This window comes from Quercus robur, chromosome 11 (genome assembly GCF_932294415.1).
Source record: "Quercus robur chromosome 11, dhQueRobu3.1, whole genome shotgun sequence".
NCBI lineage: Eukaryota > Viridiplantae > Streptophyta > Magnoliopsida > Fagales > Fagaceae > Quercus > Quercus robur.
The window spans coordinates 44,913,804-44,934,512 of record NC_065544.1 but is presented as its reverse complement, the minus strand read 5'-3'; the positions used below and the strand labels follow the sequence as shown (position 1 = coordinate 44,934,512).

The window sequence follows — 20,709 nt, the reverse complement described above, 5'->3', positions numbered from 1 at the left end:
CATCTTACGAATGTAGTGGATTTGGCAAAGTTTAAGGGTCTGAACAAATTCCAGTTTTGCTCATAGTTTTCACAAACTCTAGTGTACAGAGCCGTGAAGGAAACCGATAAGAGGTGAGTCATGAGTGAAGTTTTACCCCATTTTTTAGCATGATAACCTATACCATATCTTAGGATCATCGCTTACACTAAATACATTTTTAGTGTGTCACACTATCAAGTTTCATCTCAATACGTAAAAGAAGCAAAGGATGAACAAATCTATATAATTCTACACCAAAGCTTCTTTTTTATGAATAAATTTTCATTTCAACAAGTTAAGTGTCTCATCTGCCTCTACAAAGCTCAAATGGGAGATGGAAACAAGTTACAATGGAAATGTACGATATCTTCAATACACTATGGACCAATCAAGAATATATGAATCGATTCCGGCTCAGAGCATCATATTTAGGAATCAGATTTGGGATGTCAATCTTCTCAAGAAATAAAGATTTGGGATGTCTACCTCCTTAACTTTAACGCAAGCCAAAAAGGCAACTTTAGCTTCAGCTCAAAGAGGTTCTTTTAAGGTTTCCAAAGCACATTAGTAGCAGTGTCAAAATTCTAATTCGATTAAATATGGCTGTCCATCACACCTGTAGCTACACTAAAAACTGTCCACATTTCCTCTTTTTCTTTTCCATGCTCGTCATCAAGAAAGATTTCATACATGTCATTTTACAGGACGAAACTGTTTCCCTTGCATGTTTAATAATTCTTTTTATCACATCAAAATGTATTCCCAAAAAACAAAAACGAAATACAAAACCAAGAATACACATCAAATTCAAGACCCATAGCCAGATCTATTTATTTTTCTCATTGTCAAAAAGTAAAGAGATGCAAGCATCCAGCTACAGAGAAACAATTGGTGGAGCATTCAGCGATATAGGCTTTCAGATCTGAGGTTCTCTGCAATTTCAGATTCCCATCGGTCCCCATTCTCAAGAAGCTTCTCTTTGTCATATAGAAGTTCCTATGACAATGGAAGAATATATGTATATATCAGCTCAATTCATTACTGGATCAACTGCCTATGATCCTGCAAAAATTATGCATACTAACCTCATGAGTCTCTGTTGCATACTCAAAGTTGGGTCCTTCAACAATAGCATCAACAGGGCAAGCCTCTTGGCAGAATCCACAATAAATGCACTTTGTCATGTCAATATCATACCTGGAAAAGTATACATATGAGATAGAGAGAAAGAAGAGACAGAGAGAGAGAGAGAGATGATAAGGGAGAGGGTGCAAGATCCTTCACCTAGTAGTCCTCCGGCTACCGTCTTCTCGCTCCTCCGCCTCAATTGTGATTGCTTGTGCAGGACATACCTAAATAACAACAATTGCTTAGTGAGATCAAAATGATAAATTCAGATACCAAAGCCACATTTAATTAGACATTATACCAGCCTGACCATCCTTCATATTTCATGGCTGGATTAGGTAGTGTTCTTGAGATAAATGTAGACATAAACTCAGACATGGAATGCTGACAGTTGACAAATTTTAAATATTCGTTAATGCCACCCATTTGCCATAAGCCTAGAAATTTCTAATAAGATTTCTATTACGCATCAAAAAATAGTTTGAGGTCTCAACAAAAGAATGTATCATGCACATGCAAAAAAATTGTTACAGTCAATTCATTTTAATGATATTTGTTTAAGGTAAGAGATAATGGCATCTCTTAGATTTAAGGGTACATCAAATTAACTTTATCAAAATTCTGAGCCTCTGTTTAATTTCACATCATATTAAATCTGGCTTGGTCTGACTTGGTCAACTTATCAGGCAAATACAGATTATCAGGGATACCTCACCAAATTGTCATTATGTACCCGTTTGGTTTCGGCGTTTACTGCGTTTCAGTGTTTGCGTTTTGGGCATGGGACCCACGCTACAATTGCACGCGGTAAAAACGTCCTTCTTCTTCTTCTTCTTCTTCTTTTTTTTTTTTTTAGCCATTAATGTTGACTTTTTCCGTGAACAGTGCATCCATGTACTGTTCATGATTCCCACAAACTTCACTTTTCAGTAACTTTTTAATTAAAAATGGATTTCACAGTACTATTCACACATTTAAAAATTATTTTGTTATAGTGTTTTCAATTTCAGTTTTAACAAAAATAAGTTCCATCCAAACGGACCCTATATATATGGGTGTGTGTGTGTGTGTGTGTGTGTGTGTGTGTGTGTGTGATGTATTCAGCACTTATTACAAATCAGCATCATAGAATAAAGATATATTGATCATTAATCGATCATCACATCTAGATCTCCAACTTCTCAAATTTTTAATCTAATGAAACACACCCATACTGAGACATTGTTTACTTCCAAATTTAATATGAATGCCATATTTAAATAAAAACTTTGGATGCGGCACAGATAACGAACTCACAGAAAATCCATGCAAGTTTGAGTATCAAACAGGAAAAGTAATTTGCAACCATAGGGCCAGGCCTCTAGTGATACAGGGCAATCTAGAGAAAATAAAAGAATAAGAAAATTAAAAGATAAACCCTAAGAATCAGCACCTACGGGTTGCCTGGAATCAGCACCAAGCAAGAAACTTAGGCATCAGCACCTAAGGTGATAGGAATCAGCACCCAACGTATTGTTGAAATTTCATTAATTAATAGTCTAATATAAAATAAACCACCTGAAGCCTTTATATAGAGCTTGCAGGAATAAAAGTTCATAAACCATAAACTCTAAATTGATATAATCTAAAAGGCTAATCCTTATCTAATTGTCTATTCCTTATTTGAACTCAAAATAAAATGGAATCCTAAACTAATTCAACTACATAAGAAATCCAATCTAATAAGGCATGCCGTCCTCATCATCTAGTGTAAGCAACTTATCAAAAAGTAAATAAAAAAATCATCTAGTGTCTAAGCACTACCTAAGACAACTAAACTGGCGCTGCCCATTGCCAGCACATGAGTCTAATCCAGACTCAAATGGGAAGATTCAATACTCTACTTCTGCAAGTTTTAGTTCAAAAAGCATCAATTTAACCAAGAATAGTTATTAAAAATATTAAAACTCTTACTGCTTCGCAGAGTTTGCATGCAATGCAACGTTCCTCTCCAGTTGGGTATCGACGGAGGGCATGCTCACCACGGAAACGAGGGCTCAAGGGGCCCTTCTCAAATGGATAATTAATCTGCATTACAAAAAGAAAGAAATTTATATCATAGCTTACACGGTCCAAGATGGACATTGGGTGTAGGAATACACTTACAGTAACTTTTGGCTCAAAGAAGTATTTGAGTGTCAGCATCAGACCCCGAACCATTTCAGTGAGAAACAATGTGTTTATGCTTCGCTCAAAAACTGCGATCATTCAGAAGCATCAAATTATTCATGGAAAATTCTAGAATATTGGTTAAAATAATAAAAAACACAAATGTTCCCAAAAAGTATACTACATACCAGTATTCCAGTCCTTTGAAATCTCTTTTGTAAGTTTCTCATATTCTTCATCATCTGTAGTTAAAGAGTGTTAGGAGGTAAAAAAACTAGAACCATAAATAATTTTTTTACAAGTTACTTGAATTTTAAATATCAAAGAACATAGTTTATGCTGTATGGAAGCGGATATAATTTCCTTGAACAAGGCAGCAGGCAAATTATAAATGATAAGGTTATTAAAGGTAATTTGTGACCTTTATGATGGGTTATTAAATCCAACAGAATAAATACATATACATATTCGTTATGTATGGATGATGATATTCATTGATATAGAGCCAATTCAAATTCACCAATGAAACCCCTTCTCTTCCACTTCATGCCTTGGAACATATATATATATATATATATATATAGAGAGAGAGAGAGAGAGAGAGAGAGAGAAACTTTCACATCCTCTTAACCTGAAATGGCTGGGGAGGGAGAGAAAAAGTTCTTTTGTATCTACCCCATAGGAAGTACAAGATCACCCCCAATGGCGCATTTCAAGATCACCCCAATGACACATTTGGCATCCAGGGGTTACGGACTAATGCTTGGCATTTCATTTTTGTCATCACACACACACACACAATGACAACAACAACTAAGCTTAATCCCAAATTTTGGGGTTGGCTATGGATCCTCGTCAAACTAATTAGAACCAGCCACATATATATTCTTTTCCGTCATCTTATTCTATCTGAAGTTATATTGTCTGTCACTTCCTTAATTTCCTAATTAACATGCCCTTTTTTACTACTTAGATGTTTTTTTTTTTTTGTCACCTCATACCTTTTTCCGTTTCCTCAACTTGAATTAACTCATTCTTTCTCACTATTGCATTAGTCTCTCTCTACTAAACATGACCAAATCATCTTAAGCGACTTTCCCATGTCTTTTCATCAATAAGGGTCACCTTTTATCTTTACAGGAAAATCCTCATTACAAATATATTACAGCTTATCCATCTTAACATTCTCATTTCAACTACTCATTTATGAATATGTTATTTATTAAAAGCTCAACATTCATAACCATGGAGCATAGATTGTCTTATAACAATCTTATCAATTTTTCCTTCTTAATATGTATACTATGATCACAAAATACTCTTGATACACTTTTACACATCATTCACCATGCTCTTATCCTATGATTCACATGCTCTTCAATTTCTCCATCTTTATGATATATATAAGTAAAGATTTATTGATATAGAAAAGGGGTTCTACACAGGTACACTCAATGTGTACTCCGGGTGCAACACAAAAACAGAAAGAAGCCAAAGATTAAAAAAAAAAAACAAATTAAGTTACAAAGCTAATGAATTTCAAGGAAATCCAAGAATTCCAAGAAAAACAAAATGCCATAGATTGTGAAGTCCAATCATAGAAAGCCTTCAACAATGAATATATTTCAATTCGCCTAACTTAATTCATGCCACTCAAAGGATTGAGCATTACAGTCTCTCCAAAGAAACCACATGAGACTGTAATGCAATATCAGACCAACCCGTGCTTTCCCATCCACCTCTTCCAACATGTGAGCATATTATGCCGACTATAGAATTACCCAAAAGACACCAAAAATACAAAACAACATTTACCACATCTCCCAAGCCACATCACAATGTAAGAATAAATGATTCATATTTTCCCCATTCTTTTTACACATAACACCACTCTAAACAACTATGCCCCTCCATCTTTAGATTATCAATTGTCAAAATCCTCCCTAATGCTGCACACCATAAAAAGAAAACCACTGGTTCAGTTCAAATCCAACCGCATCCACCCACAGACCCATCAAATCGCATCACAATCCAAGTCCATGTCAATTGCAACATCACCACCACCCCCAGCATCAATTGCAAACCAACATCAACCGTCGGGAAACAACGGTGTTGACTAATGTGAGGCGGTGCTCAAAGTCTCTCAGCCTTTGAGGTTTGAACTAGAGAAAGAGGAAAGAGAGAGATTTGAGTTGGACGACGATGAGGGGCTGATGTGACTCCAACAACAACAAGGTATTGAGCCGATGTCAGAGATGTATATAGGACAGTGTTGGGGCAACGTCTTCGATGGTTGGGGCACAGCTTTTGCAGAGGGAGGGGGAGCTTGATTTTGAAGAGAGAGAGCGGAGGGAGTGGGAGAAATTTTTCGGTAAAACATTTTACACGCTTGACCACATTTTACAAGCAAACAAACACCCGAAAATGCAAAAATGTTTTCTGAAAGAGATTTTACAACGAAATAAACAGAGGATTAGTTACATAAATATCCTCCAATAATTGCATCACATAATCTACTTCCAAATCTAGCACTACTCAATTAAACACAAAATTCCAAAAACACCATTCTTGTCGAACCTCCATATAACTGCTTCTTCACCATCTTTATGAATTATTCATCCAACATAGTGATATATTCTCAGTCTTTGGCATCTTTACCATCAAAATTCTTATAGCCCCTTCATCTTGGTTTCTACTTTTACTAAACTTACATTCCATCATTCCAAGTTCTTTGTTTTAGTCCTCAACCAAAATTTTTAGATTCTAAAGCGCCTCACCAAATTTCTAAATTGACATTAATTCCATGACTACTTTCATCCACTAAAACTATATCATCTAGAGGGAAAAAAATTAAAAATAAATATTAAAAAAAAAAAAAAAAAAAAAAAAACACGAATGCAAAGATATATGGAGTTAATGTTCCTTGATGCAAACCTAAAGTGATAGAAAACTCACTTGGGATGCTTCCACTTGTTCACACACTAGTAAATTTGTGTCATAAATATCCTTAATCAACTTAATATACTTTAGAGGAACTTATTTCTTTCCAAAACCCACCACGTAGCCTCTCTAGGGACCCAATCATATGCTTTCTCTAGGTCAAGAAAAATCATATATACACCTCAATCCCCTATCAGTAAAGTTCTTTTAGTATCAATGACCAAAAGAAATCTCTTATCCACTATTTGAACCAGTTATGACTTATAACATAAAGCCTAACAACTTCACTAGAATATATTAACTACGACTCTTAAATATTAAGATTACACACATGACATATCATGTAATTTAAACACTTAGCTTTGAACTCATCATTGATACAATTCTCCTAGATAAAACTTTAAAAGATATCTGAATTTATACATGAATCATAAATATGATTGGAGAGAACAAAGCAAACCATTTTTAGTGCTGAATGGGTGAGCATTGAACCGCAGTCCATAGTGGTTCGAACCCTGCAATGCTTGTGCAGAAACAGCCTAAGCAATAGAGGATATGAGGAAAACAAATTAGACTACGAAACATGGAACCACTAATCAGATTGAAAAAGAATACATAAATCCCAACTAAGCCCTCAGGATAATAATATCAATTTCCCGGTGAAAAAATAATATATAAATATGTGTGTGTGATGAAAGAATTGACAGTAATAGCGGAGACAGCAAGAACACTCTGCTCACACCAAGCATGATACTTAAGCAGAAAACAGAAACCAACAAAAAATTAAAAAACTCCCATCTGAAAAACCAAATATCAAATAAATAATCACAACTTCAATTAAATCAAAGGGAGCCTAGCAGTTGCCTAAAAGCTTCAATCAAGAGTTCAAAACATAGTTCCATAGAATTTGGGAGTAACAGTGACAACTATCAGTAAATATACTGCCCTACATAGTTCGTTGCTTCTTTTTTTATACATAGGTATAAAAATTCATTGAAACAAAAAGGAAAATGGTTTTACCTTATGGAAGAATAAATCCAAAAATACAAATTAAAAATGTTAACACCTAAAATCTAACTTATGATATCTGTGAATCCATGAAAAATCAATGAAGAATCTGAGGTCACAACCTGCACCCACTCAATAAGAGTCCTCCAAAATAGATGAATCAAATTTTCTATTGTTATCTCATTTTCCTCAAGCATATGCCCATTTCTCTCTCTCTCTCTGTGAAATCCCCACATTGAACATTGAGGAAAAACTTTCCAACTTTCAAGTCCTTCACACCTTCCCACAACCTACATAGCTCCTCACTAACCATAAAAAACCATAAAAATTTACCTAAAGCCTCTACAAATGTTCCTTTCTATAATTTTCTCATCATTGTCTCATTTTACACAGTTTCTAGCATAACACAACACATCACTATCATGCCCCACGCACTAAAAGATGGAAAACGCAAGGGCAACACCCAAATACACAATACACTTTAAGTGCCAACTTGTGATTAGTGCAAGCAAATTCACTTCTTCATCAATGTAATCCAATCACAAGTTGACACCCGAGCACGTTGTGAAATTGGGTGTGTCTATAGGCCGATTGCCTAAAAATCGGCACTGCAATATCTTTACACAAATGTCCCCAAATATCAATCTCCATGTTATCAAAAGAATCAGGTCACTCTCATTACTTAAATCCAACTAATTAAAGACCTAATTATAGAGACCTAATTTTGATCCACAGAGAGATATACAATCAAAAACTAAAATAATAATAGTAATCACTCAAATTTATGCAAGTATCTAAAAAAAAAAACAAACTATAATGGCAATTTGTGCTTTCGTTATAAAAATCACGAAAAATTGAATAGGCTAATGATTCGGAAAGAGAAGCTAGAATTAAGTTAAAATGAGAAGAGAAGTGGTATTATTGATATTGATTTTGTGGCATTTTCTCAGCAACCAAACAGAGCACAAAAGGGAAAATGGTTAGGGCAAGTAGCTTACGAGCTGACGAGCACGAAGAGCGTGAAGCGATTTGCGAGCTAAGATCGCGGCGGCCATTTGCGAGCTCAATCAAGGTCGCGTGCGAATGCGAGTGCGAGTGAGGGTGCGATTGGTGTTGGAGAAAGTGAGGAATGTGGTAAACTGAGAAACCACCTGGGCCTGATAAATGGGAGGAGAGAGAAGATTCGAATCGTTGAGATCGGTCCTTAAACGCTGCGTTGAACAAAGACGGTGCGTTTCGTTATCCAACATTTTTTTTTTTTTTTTTTTTTTTGGGCCACCCAACATGATTTTCGAACAAACTTAAGGGCGTTTGGATTGAGTTTTTTGATAACTCAATTCTCTATTTCCATAACTCATAACTCAAAAATGGTGGGACCCATAGTAAAAAGGTTGTTTGGCCAAACGATAACTCTATTTCCATAACTCTGTTTCCATCACTCAATTCTCTGATTTTTGAGTTATGAGTTATGGAAACTGAAAACAACAAAAGGCTGTTTTCAGTTTCCATAACTCATAACTCAATGGCATTTCCGTAAATAAACACACATGAGGGACCCACAGCCACAACTTTTGACCACCTTTTTTTTTTTTTTTTTTTCCTTTTTTTTTTCTGGGTTGGCGTTGATCTTTTTTTTTTTTTTTTCTTTTCCTTTTTTTTTTCTTTTCTGGGTTGGCGTTGTTCTTTTTTTTTTTTTTTTTCTTTTTCTTTTTCTTTTCCTGGGTTGGCTGTTCGGTTTTTTTTTTTTTTTTTTTTTTTTTAAGCTTCGGTGAGTTGGGTATTAATAAAAAAAATAAAAAAAAACTACTGTACTGGCTGACAGGTGTGGGACCCATGAATAGTGTGAAAAAATTGAGTGATGAAAATAAAAGTGATGTTGCCAAATGAGTGTGAAAAAATGAGTGATGAGTGATGAGTGATGAGTGATGAGTTATGAGATATGAGTGATGAGTGATGAGTGATGGAAATTGAGTGACGGAAATTGAGTGATGAAAAAAGGTTACCCAAATAGGCCCTTAACCTCTTTCATAAATTACCATTAATTAACTTATTTTTTTCCTATATCACTAAAAAAAATTTACCTTTCACAAACTAATGAATTTTTACTATGCGTGGACTAATTATAATTTTTTTTACATATAAATAAATTAATTATATTATCAATAAACTACAGATAATAATTTGATGATGTCATATGAACCTATATATTATATAATTAATAGACTAATTTTAATCTTTATTCTATATGAGTATATTTTTAGACAAATATACATATAAATATATTATATTATATTTGTTTAAACTAATCTCTATGTTATGAGCTTGTTCGTGAACACATTATTATATTTAAATTTGGCTTGTTTGCTAAATAAATGAACATAAACAAATGTTTTTTTTCTCGAATCGAGTTTGAATTATTTATAAATAACTTGTCTTATTTACAACCCTATAACAAACTCGATAAAATTAAACATGAACCTCAAACTCAAATGAAAAAAAAAATACATATATGCATACATACATACATACATATTTCTTACATGTGAATAAATTGGCCAACTCAAAACTCAACCCATGAAGAAGAGGTGATTCATGTATGAATTTGACCATTCGACTAATGACCAATATGTTAAAACTTAAATTTTTGCTAATCTTATCATGTATCATCTACCAAAGCTTATATGTGTGCACACGCATGTGAGAGAAACTATTGAGGACTATTTTATCATTTTGGTTCTAATTTGTTGAAGACTTTTAGAATCCAAGTATATTTAACATTACTTTGATTGCTCCCCAAATAGGATTGTGCTTGAGTTGTAACATGGATTTGGACTTGTTATTTTTAAACTAAAACAAAGAAACATTACCAAATTTTTTTTTTTTTAAATTGTGCGGAAATATAAAGCCAAGGATGTAAAGGTGTAACTACTTCTTTATTTGGGGTTCAAGTGATAGTCCATAGAGCCGGCTTAACGAAATTTGAAGCATAAGGCAAAAAATTTAAATCGAACCTTTTTTATATTTAAATAATATTTATTTAACTTTTGATGTAATTTTTTATTTAAATCTATTTTTCATGTTTTTTGAGATGCGATATTATTAATTAAGTTTTTGTATTCAATTTTCCCTAGCTTAATTTATAATAGAAAATGTGGGGTATAGGACTTCAAATAAGGTAATAGTGCCACATGTCATACCCATGGGGGCCATTATCATGCCGAGAAGGCCATTCTCTCGGACAGTAAGGCCAAGTCAGTGGCACGTTATCAGAGGAGGTTATACTGTATAGAAAAAGCTTCGTAGAATGGGTTAGCCCTGACATAACTGAAGGGATGGTGGCTACCACCACATTTAATGCATCCCACCAAACCTCTTAGCTGCATTTACGTGAAGAAGACCCCTAAATAGTGCTGCCTTGGCTATCACAACTCACAAGGGGTTTGGGAAGGTGTCTAATGGGACAAACACTCAAGTAGTGGCCTGGACGATCAACAAATGGAAGGCCAAGATCATCTAAAGAGAGCTATATAATGTAAGAGACCTTCCTGGGAGAGGGGCTGGAAAAATCCATAGAGAAAACACTGTAGTAACAAGAACTGAAATTGTATCCAAGTCTAAAAGAACTATATTCAAGAACCATTCTTCTCGAACTTTGCTGAGGAAGGATTTTCTTGCTTAGAACTTGTCTTTCTTTGCTTTCTTATTATCTTTAATCTACTGTGTGTATCGCTTGATCCATTGAAGCCTAATTTTTGTTGAGGACAAATTTTTCACCTCACATGGTTTTATTTCATTGGCAACTCGCACCACGTCAACACTATCATGGAGTTTGACAAAATCTCTTTTTAAGCCCAAAAAGAGTCCATATTCACAAAATGACGCCAAAGTCCATGGTCCAAAACTCATGGCGATATAATCTCATCAAAGCCCATAGTTCGAGCTCATGGCACAATATCTCATTTTCGGCTTATGATCCAAGCTCATAAGTCCCATTGGGGGAATTTTGGGAGTCGTGGTTTGGGGGGCCAAAAAGTATGTTCAGTAAAGCTCTAGTGGTTCAAAGTTGATAAAAGAAAGCATGATGCTTGGCATGTCTTCCCCAATTCCCTGAACTCTGACGGGTCAGTGTGCAATAGGTAACATTTGGTAAGCCTCTCATATCACATAACACTTAAAATGATAAAACTCTCCATGCTCTTCACATAAAAATTAATGTTCATCATATAATATAAGTTTAATTATAGTATTTCATATAAATTATATTATTATTTTCATTTAAATCAATTCCAAGCACATAGCTAAATATATATATTAATATCTCATATCTAGTATTAAATGTTCTCCTTACTCTCCAAAATTTGGTTAAAATACAAAAAAGACCGTAATTACATCTCTAAAACTTCATCAAATATCAACCAATTAGTCTACTACTTACCAAAATTATATATGGACTAAATATATAATTTTCCAAAAAAGGAAATTTAGCCAAAAATATCAACAATAGCTCCAGCAGAAGCTGCAACAGCTCCAGCAGAAGCAACAATAGTTTCTGCAGAAATAGCTTTTGCAAAAATAGCTTCTGCAACAACTCCAACTGTAGTACTAGAAATAAAAGGATCTCATAAATATTATCTTGCCATTTTTAGCTAAACCATGAATTTAATGCCAAATATTTTTCCTCCAAGCAAAAGATGTCATTTGAATGACATCATCCAGCTGTAACAGCTGTGATTGACAACTGTAACAACAGCATCAAGTCTTTAACTTTCTTCTTTGGCTAAAAAACAAAATCCTACTAATGAAACCACTTACTTTGTCAAAGACTTTTCCTTATTTGTTAAATTTCCCTTCAACTAATTCTAATCTAGTTACATACTTGGCTCTAAGGGTCGTCAATGGGCCGGGTCAGGCCGGCCCGGCCCATTTTTACTTGGCCCATGGGCATAATGTGCTGGACATAATGGGCTATTAACTAGTTAACAGGTCGGGTCGGGCTGAGCCGAAAGAGAAAACCTCAGCCCATGACCCTACCCATGGGCAATGCCCATTTTATCTTTACCGAGCTGGGCTATCGGGTTGGGCCTAATGGGCTACCCATGAATTTGTGTTAACATATTATTTTATTATTTTTATAAGGAAAGAATCAATTTTTTATAAGGGAATCATCAATCTATTTTTTTTAAGGAAAGAATTAAAGAATTTAATACTTAATTACAAATTTTTTTTACAATCAAATCTATTTAATTTTTTGTTTTGTTGATGGAAACCTATTTAATTTTTTTTTTATTAAGGCTTTAAATAGTTTTTTATTTTTATCTTTAATAAAAAAAATTTTCAAATGGTTAATTCAAATTTACTTGACTACTAGAAAAATATATATCTAGTAAACTAAGTTTAGTATAATTACTTTGAGTATCTTAGTGGTTGAGGGTGTTTTCTTAAGAAATTCCTCTATGATATCTCAAGATCAATCCTTCATACAGTTCCTATATATTTTTGTTATGAATTATGAGTTATTGGGCTGGGCCAACAAGTTAGGCCAACGGGCAGGGTAACGGGTTGGGCTACTGGGCTAGCCCACTAGGTACCCATGGGCATAAAAACTAGCTCACGGCCTCAACCATTGGACTAGTGGACTACCCATGGGCCTCAATAACAACGGGCCGAGCCGCCCATTAGCCCAATGGACCGTCGGGTTTCTGGGTCGGGCTGTGGACCGTGGGCTATTGGATGACCCTTACTTGGCTCTATATAAAAAGGACCAAGCTACACACTAAGGGGGGGATCCATCTTTCTCTCATCTTCAATATTTCTGAAACTCCATTCATTTTGCTACCATATCTCTAAAGATCTCCATATTTTTTTTCATCTCTCTTCATAGATAACAACACAACACACATATTACAACACACCATTATCCATTACCCATCCATCCCTCCCTTATCCTCAATATTCTAAAACTTCATTCACTTTGCTACACATATCTCTAAACTTTTCCATATTTCTCCATCTCCCTTACAAAAATATCTCTTCTTAAATAACACCATTACATCACACCTATTACACCACACCATTATACACTATCCATCTCTCCCACACTTAAATATTCTGAAACTTCATCATTTTGCTGCCCAAAAACACATCTACATCTCATTCTTTATTTCTCATACAAAATCTCTCTTCTTAGAAAGCAACATAACCCATGACATAACACAAAAAACCACTCTAGCAGTAGCTATAATCTCATATATTTACTATATTTAACCTTCATATTATCTATCTCACACTTTCATATATTTTATAAACACATTCCTCACAAAATACCCATACATACTTCTTATATATCTTTAAACTACATGTCTCACAAAGTGTACATATATAAGATCCATATCCAACAAAGTATCTATATATAATTCCTATACATATTACAAACACTATATCTCACAAAATATATATATTTCTTACCATCTCTACACTTCTTAAAACATATTAAACACTCTTCCAAGAACTTATTACTAAAAGCCATTTCTTATGGAAGACATATTTATAATGCTAAAAGCCTTTCTTATGAAAGGCAAAAACTTATAATACTAAAAGTCATTCTCATTGAAGGCAACATCACTCATATTTGACTAAAAACTAAAGGAGCATTACATGGGAAAAGTGATTTAAGTGCATGATAAAAGAGGATAAACTCAACCAACCTATGCACACTGTTGTACATATTCTCTCTCCCTCCAGTTGCACCCATTTTTCCCCTTCAATCATGAAGTCACCATCGAAGGACTCATAATATCATATTGTACTGTTGGACTCATTTTATCACGCTGCTGAAATGTTATAAGTCCACTGCTGTTCTACGGTTGGAGCTACAAATTGTGAAGATAAGTCAATCTTTCTCTATTTTTCAAGATTACATTATTAAGTACATGTTAATTCATTATTATTGTACCACTGAATGCAAGTTATTTTAATATCATCTCACTATTTAATAAACATGATCTCATTAATACTTCATTAATGAACATACATATTAATAAATCGATAGATAAGTCAATACTTTCTCCATCTTTGAAGTTACATTATTAAGTATATGTTAACTCACTATTATTTTACCGCTGGATGCAAGTTACTTTAATATCATCTCATTATTTAATAAGCATGATCTCACTAATACATCATTAATGAACATGCATATTAATTAATCGATCTACCACTCTTGGACACGTATTTTTTGGAAATGAACTACCATTGGACATATATTATTTGGACATGAACCATTGCTAGATATACCTTATTATGTTGAACATGAACCATGAACCGCAGTTGACTATGGACTATTGGACTCATCCCATTATTGGATATTTAATACCTAATTAATTATTTTCTAATGTTGGACATCACTTAATATACATAATAATAACGTATCAACTCACCATTTCATCAAAGCTATCATGCTAAGCATATTATTTATTTATTTCAACCATTATCATGATTCTAAGATTTTGGACTTCATCTATTTTGTAGGCTTAAAAATGCACCGGAAGCCATTGGTCTTTATGGCCTAATGTCGAGTTCCGAGTTGAACTCCCTAAAACAAATCCAAGCTTAGCAAAGTCACACTTTCAGCAGAAGACATGTGGCTACGCGCAAAAAACCGCCCTCGACAACTTTTAAGCTCACTCTCTACAAATTCATTGTGTTGGGCTCTTTGGGTCTAAATCCTTCTACCCTTTGGGCTCAGGAACCAAAATGCCGCCCCTACAATTGGCGTTGTCAGTGGGGAGCTTGAGCTTGAGCTTTAATGAGTTCAACGTCTAACCATGGTAAGATCAGGGCAAGACCAGGAGAAGTCTATTGGTTCCCAACATTAAGATTAATTCCTCAACCTTGAGCGAAGGAAGGACCGCGAGGTTAGTGTACACACCACACATACTAGCAGGAGCCAGTCTTGAGGCGGGAGTTGCATCTATCATGACGAGAATACCAAAAGCATGCAATTGGAGATTGACCGTCTTCATAGGAGGCTACGTCATGAGCGACGGAGAAGGACTCCCTCAGATTCTAACCCTTCTTCTGATGATAATGGAGATGGTAGCTACAGGCCTAGGTCCAGGACTACTTTCAGTGAGTCTTTTTCATACTATGAGGACTGTCATTACAAACGGAGGAGTAAGAGTCCACCTCGCAAAGGCCTGGGCAATGGTGTTATAAGCAGGGCTCTTAACCAGATCTCTAAATCACCATTTATGTGTAGAATTGATGGGGGAAAGCTTCCTTGGTGTTTTACTCAGCCAACATTCACCATGTATAATGACAGAACGGACCTTGTGGAGCACGTCAGCCACTTCAACTAGAGAATGGCCGTTCACTCCCAGAATGAAGCCTTGATGTGCAAGGTGTTCCCATCCACTTTAGGTCCCGTGGCAATGAGATGGTTCGACGATCTGAAAGAAAATTCTATTAGCTCTTTCAAGGAGCTCACCAAGGCTTTTGGGGCTCATTTCGTGACTTACAGTAGGGTTCCTTGGCCCTTGGATTCCCTGCTACGTATGACCATGCGAGATGGGGAAACCCTGAAAATGTATTCTGACAAGTACTAGGAGATGTTCAATGAGATAGATGGGAACTTTAATGACGTGGCTATAAGGACTTTCAAGGTCGACTAGCTCACCGAGCACGATCTGAGAAAGTCTTTGACCAGGAAACCAGCTAGGAGTGTGTATCAACGTATAGACCGTATTGATGAGTATAAGCGAGTTGAATAGGACCAGCAACAAGGAAAGGGGAAGGTTAAGATGGTCCCTTAGGATAGAAGGAATCTCAAGTCAGATAGGTATAATAACACCTGACTTCGGAGAGATTTTATGGGGCATTCTGGATCTACTACTACCCAGGTAGTCAATACTGTGTTCTGAAAGCTAGTACACCAAATCCTAGAAAAAATCAAGAATGAGCCATAATTTCAATGGCCCAACAGGATGGGGGGAGACCCCACAAAGTGCAACCAAAGTCCTCATTACTAGTATCACCAGGAACGGGGCACACTACCTAGAATTGTAGGACTTTGTGGAGCCACCTGGAGCAATTAGTTAAGGCGAGAGAGTTGAAGCAATTCCTATATCAACCCAACAGATAGGGTGGTTAGGTAGGGTCGGGGGCTCAGAGAGATACTTCCACAAGACCACCTTTAGGTATAATCTATGTCATTCTCGCTGCTCTAGGAAGGACGGGTTCTTAGCCATCCAGGGTGATTTCTATAGCTCAGCCATCTATAGATGGCTCATCCCATGATCCGAATATAAGTAGAATGGAAGTCCAGTCGACTTTGAGCTTCTCAGATGAGGATAAGGTTAGGACCTTGCAGCCACATGATGATGCCCTGGTGGTCACCTTCGAAATAGGAGGGTACAATGTGAAGAGAGTATTGGTAGATCAGGGCAACAACGTTAAGATCATGTACCCTGACCTATTTAAGGGACTGAATTTGAGGTCTAAGGACTTGACATGCTATGATTCCCTTCTAATAGGGTTTGACGAGAAGATTGTCTTTCCAAAAGGCCAAATCTAACTACCCATTCAGACAGGAACAGAGGTCGTGAAGGTGAACTTCATCGTGGTAGATGCCTATTCCCCCTACACTGCTATTGTGGCGAGGCCTTGGCTTCACGCCATGGGAGCCATACCTTCCACCCTACACTTGAAGGTGAAGTATCCACCTGGAGATCTGGTTGAGGTGGGGAGCCAATCTATGGCCAGGCAATGCATGGTGGCAGTGATTAGACATCGAATCGGGGGTGAGTCCTTAGCCTCTATAGGGCAGGACTTATAGCAATCAAAGGTGCCCATGCTGTCCACGGAGGTAAAGGAAAAAAGGGCAAAATGTGAGCAATTGGAAAGAGTTGTCATCAGTGACGATAAGGAGAGGTTCTTTCAGGCCAGAGTTCAATTGCCTCCTCGGGAAAGGCAAGAGCTGATAGATTTTCTCAAAAAAAATATTGACATGTTTGCATGGAGCACCTACAAAGCCCTTGTGGTGGATCCGAATTTCATTTGCCATCATTTAAACGTCAATCCTGTAAGGTTGAATTTAATCAACCATGTGTTGGCTTTATTCCATGACAAATTTGCTTGTAATATAGCACTTAGAAACCTTGTATTTAGGTGGGAATCATGTAAGGGTAGTGTGTGAGAGAGTGTGAAGAAATGCTCAAGACAGTGCAGTGAAGCAGAGACTCGCGGCTAGGACTCGCGGGTGGCTCGCGGCTTGCAAGCCGCCAAAAGTTGCTCACGTGCAGAGCATGCAGGGGAGCTGAATAGTCACGCCACCTGGAGCACTACACGACAAAAATCCAGACTGGCCATTAAGTTAGCTCGCGACTCAGTCAAGTCGCGAGGTCAAGTCGCCAGCCAGCCCTGTTTTTGGAAAAACTGACTCTTCGCATTCCATTCTCACACCAGTATAAATACCCCTCATTCCCACAAAATATGTGTGGCTATTCAGAAAGAAAAACCCTAAGAGAGGTTTCTTCAAAACACCCACCCAATTAGAGAGAGCTACTCATTCTTAGAGAGAAACCTTTGTAGTCTCTTCTCATTCCCTCTCTCATTGTCATACCTATTGAGAGGAGATTTATATCCAAACACTACCCACACCAATTTAGAGTGTTGAGTGTTTTTGGAGCTTTGGGAAGCATTGGAGGATGCCAAGGATGGCGGATGCTACGGTCTAGTAGCGGAATCCGGTAAGCTAGAAAAGAAAAAGGTTCGGCGCAACCTCGTTGGAGCAAGAAGCTTGGAGGGCTTAGGTACATCGGGTAAATTAGGCTTGGAGGGTCTATTGCTGTTCATGTATCCCAACTACATTTTTTAGTGGATTATTGACCGCTTGGAGGGCGGCGGAGAGGTTTTACGCCGAGGGCTTCGGTTTCCTCTTCGATAACACATCGTGTATTGTCCTTGTGTTTGCATCTCTCTTCCCTTTATCTTTGCCTTTTATTTTCTGCTATGGATGTGATTTATAATTGGCTTAGATTGATTTTCAATTCTGTTTATAGCTTATGTTAAGTTTCCGCACATTAGTTGTTTGACATAAAACTTGAATTGGTTAAGTTGTAATTTGGGGGTCTAAACGTTCAAAGGTGTTTATACACGTTTTTGAACTTTCAAATCCCTCTACCATCCCCAAAAAGCAATCACTTCGATGCTCATCTAAGGAACATTCTAACGTTGTCAAGGGGGAAGTACTCAAGCTTAAGCAGGCTGGGGCCATAAAGGAGGCGTTTTACCCCGAGTGGCTGGCTAACACAGTAGTAGTAAAAAAAGAAAATTGGGAAGTGGAGAGTATGTGTAGACTTTATGGATTTAAATAAAGCTTGCCCAAAAGACCATTTCCCCCTACCTCAAATAGATTAATTGGTGGACGCAACTGTAGGCCATCCTCAAATGAGCTTTTTGGATGCCTTTCAGGGCTATCATCAGAGATGCAATTGTAGGCCATCCTTGGATAAGCTTTTTGGACGCTTTTCAGGGCTATCATCAGATACTATTAGCTCTGGACGATCAGAAAAAGACTACTTTTCTTACGCCCATTAGGAATTACCACTACAAAGTGATGCCCTTTGGATTAAAAAATGCAGGGTCTACCTACCAGAAGATGATGACCAAGATGTTTGAGTCTCAGTTGGGCAAAAATATTGAAGTGTATATAGATGATATGGTGGTGAAGAGTAAAGTAGAGTCCAAGCATATAAGTGACCTCGGGAATATTTTCAAGATACTAAGGAAGCACAAATTGTGTCTTAATGCCGCTAAGTGTTCTTTTGGCGTAGGCTCTAGCAAGTTTCTAGGTTATATGGTTGCCCATCACGGAATCGAAGTTGACCCCAATCAAATTAAAGCAATTAACAACTTGCAGCCTCATCGGAATCCCAAAGAGGTCTAGAAGTTGACAGGAATGACTACCGCCTTAAACCGATTCATTTCTCAGTTAGCGGATAGGTGTAGGCCCTTATTCCAGTTGTTGCATAAGTGGAAGGGATTTGAATGGACGGAGGAATGTTCCTCAGCCTTCTAGCAATTGAATAAATATCTTTCTCGACCACCTATTATGTCCAAACCTGAGGAAAAGGAGGTTCTATTTGCCTACATTGCTATAGCCTCACACGTGGTGAGTCTGGTGCAGATACGGGTTGATGATGGGGTGCAAAGACTAGTTTATTATGTGAGCAAATCACTACATGAGGCAAAGATTCGTTATTTACCCTTGGAGAATGCCATCTTGGCTGTAATGCATGCTATACGGAAACTCTCACATTTCTTCCAGGCTCACATTGTTGTGGTTTTGACCCAACTCACTCTTCAACCACTGCTTCGAAAAGCTGATTACACAGGGAGGATTGTAAAATGGGGAACGATCCTAGGAGTTTTTGATATCAAGTACATGCCTCGCACTTCTATAAAGGGTAAAGTCCTTACAGATTTGGTGGTTGAGTTTGCCGAGCCTTCCCTAGAAGAAAATGGTGAAAGGCCGAACATGGATGGAAAATCAGTTGGGATGATCTCCTTGCAAGAACCTCTATCTTGGAAGGTGTATGTCGATGGCGCAACAAATCAAAGGGGATTAAAAATAGGGCTAGTTGTAGTATTTCTTGACAAGATCATCATTGAGAAATCCTTAAGACTGGGCTTCTCGGCCACGAACAATGAGGCTGAGTACGAGACTTTGTTGGTGGGAATGGCTATGGTCCAGAAAATGGGAGGAAGAACTGTGGAAATATTTTCAGATTCAAGATTGGTTATAAGCCAAGTAAAGGGAGAACTAGAAGTCAGGGATGCTAGAATGCAGGACTATTTGAAACAAGTTAGGCACTTTTAGTCGAGGTTTGAATCTTTCTCCTTACAATAAATCCCAAGGAGAAGAAACACACATGCTGACTCTCTTGCCACTCTTGCAACCTCCTCGATACAGAATTTACCTCACATAATCTTGGTTGAAGATTTATGCAAGCCCACGGAGATAAGAGAGGAGAGCGTCCTTATTCACCAGACTAGGGTGGAGCCTAGTTGGATGGATCCTATTGTACTATTTCTTAAGAACAACATCTTGCCCGAGGAGAAGGGCGAGGCTAATAAAGTATGAAGAAGAGCTCCTCGATTCTGGTTATCTGAGGATCAAAAGTTATACAAGTGCTCTTTTTCTAGGCCATATTTACTATGCATTCATCCTGAGGCAGTAGACCCACTCATAGAGGAGCTACACGAAGGGATTTGTGGAAGTCATACAGAGGGCAGGTCATTGTCACACAGGGCCCTCACCCAAGGGTATTGGTGGCCAAATATGCAAAAGGAAGTACATGAGTACGTGAAGAAGTGTGACAAATGTTAGAAGCATGCCCCAAATATTCATAAGCCAGGGGGTGTCCTCAATCAATTGTCTAGCCCTTAGCCTTTTGCCCAGTGAGG

The 20,709-nt window shown here is 37.1% G+C and overlaps 1 protein-coding gene across 1 annotated transcript; it reads right to left on the bottom strand.

Moving 5' to 3' along the window:
• Positions 1-644: 644 nt before the first annotated feature.
• LOC126705941 (NADH dehydrogenase [ubiquinone] iron-sulfur protein 8-A, mitochondrial) lies at positions 645-8,439 on the bottom strand. The gene is made up of 8 exons (XM_050405179.1): positions 8,244-8,439; positions 6,698-6,776; positions 3,486-3,539; positions 3,295-3,386; positions 3,103-3,216; positions 1,306-1,373; positions 1,107-1,218; positions 645-1,017 (listed from the first exon to the last, which is right to left on the bottom strand). The coding sequence occupies exons 1-8, from the start codon at positions 8,298-8,300 to the stop codon at positions 922-924; spliced, it is 672 nt and encodes a 223-aa protein (XP_050261136.1). The 5' UTR covers positions 8,301-8,439; the 3' UTR covers positions 645-921.
• Between the last annotated feature and the right edge of the window lie 12,270 nt (positions 8,440-20,709).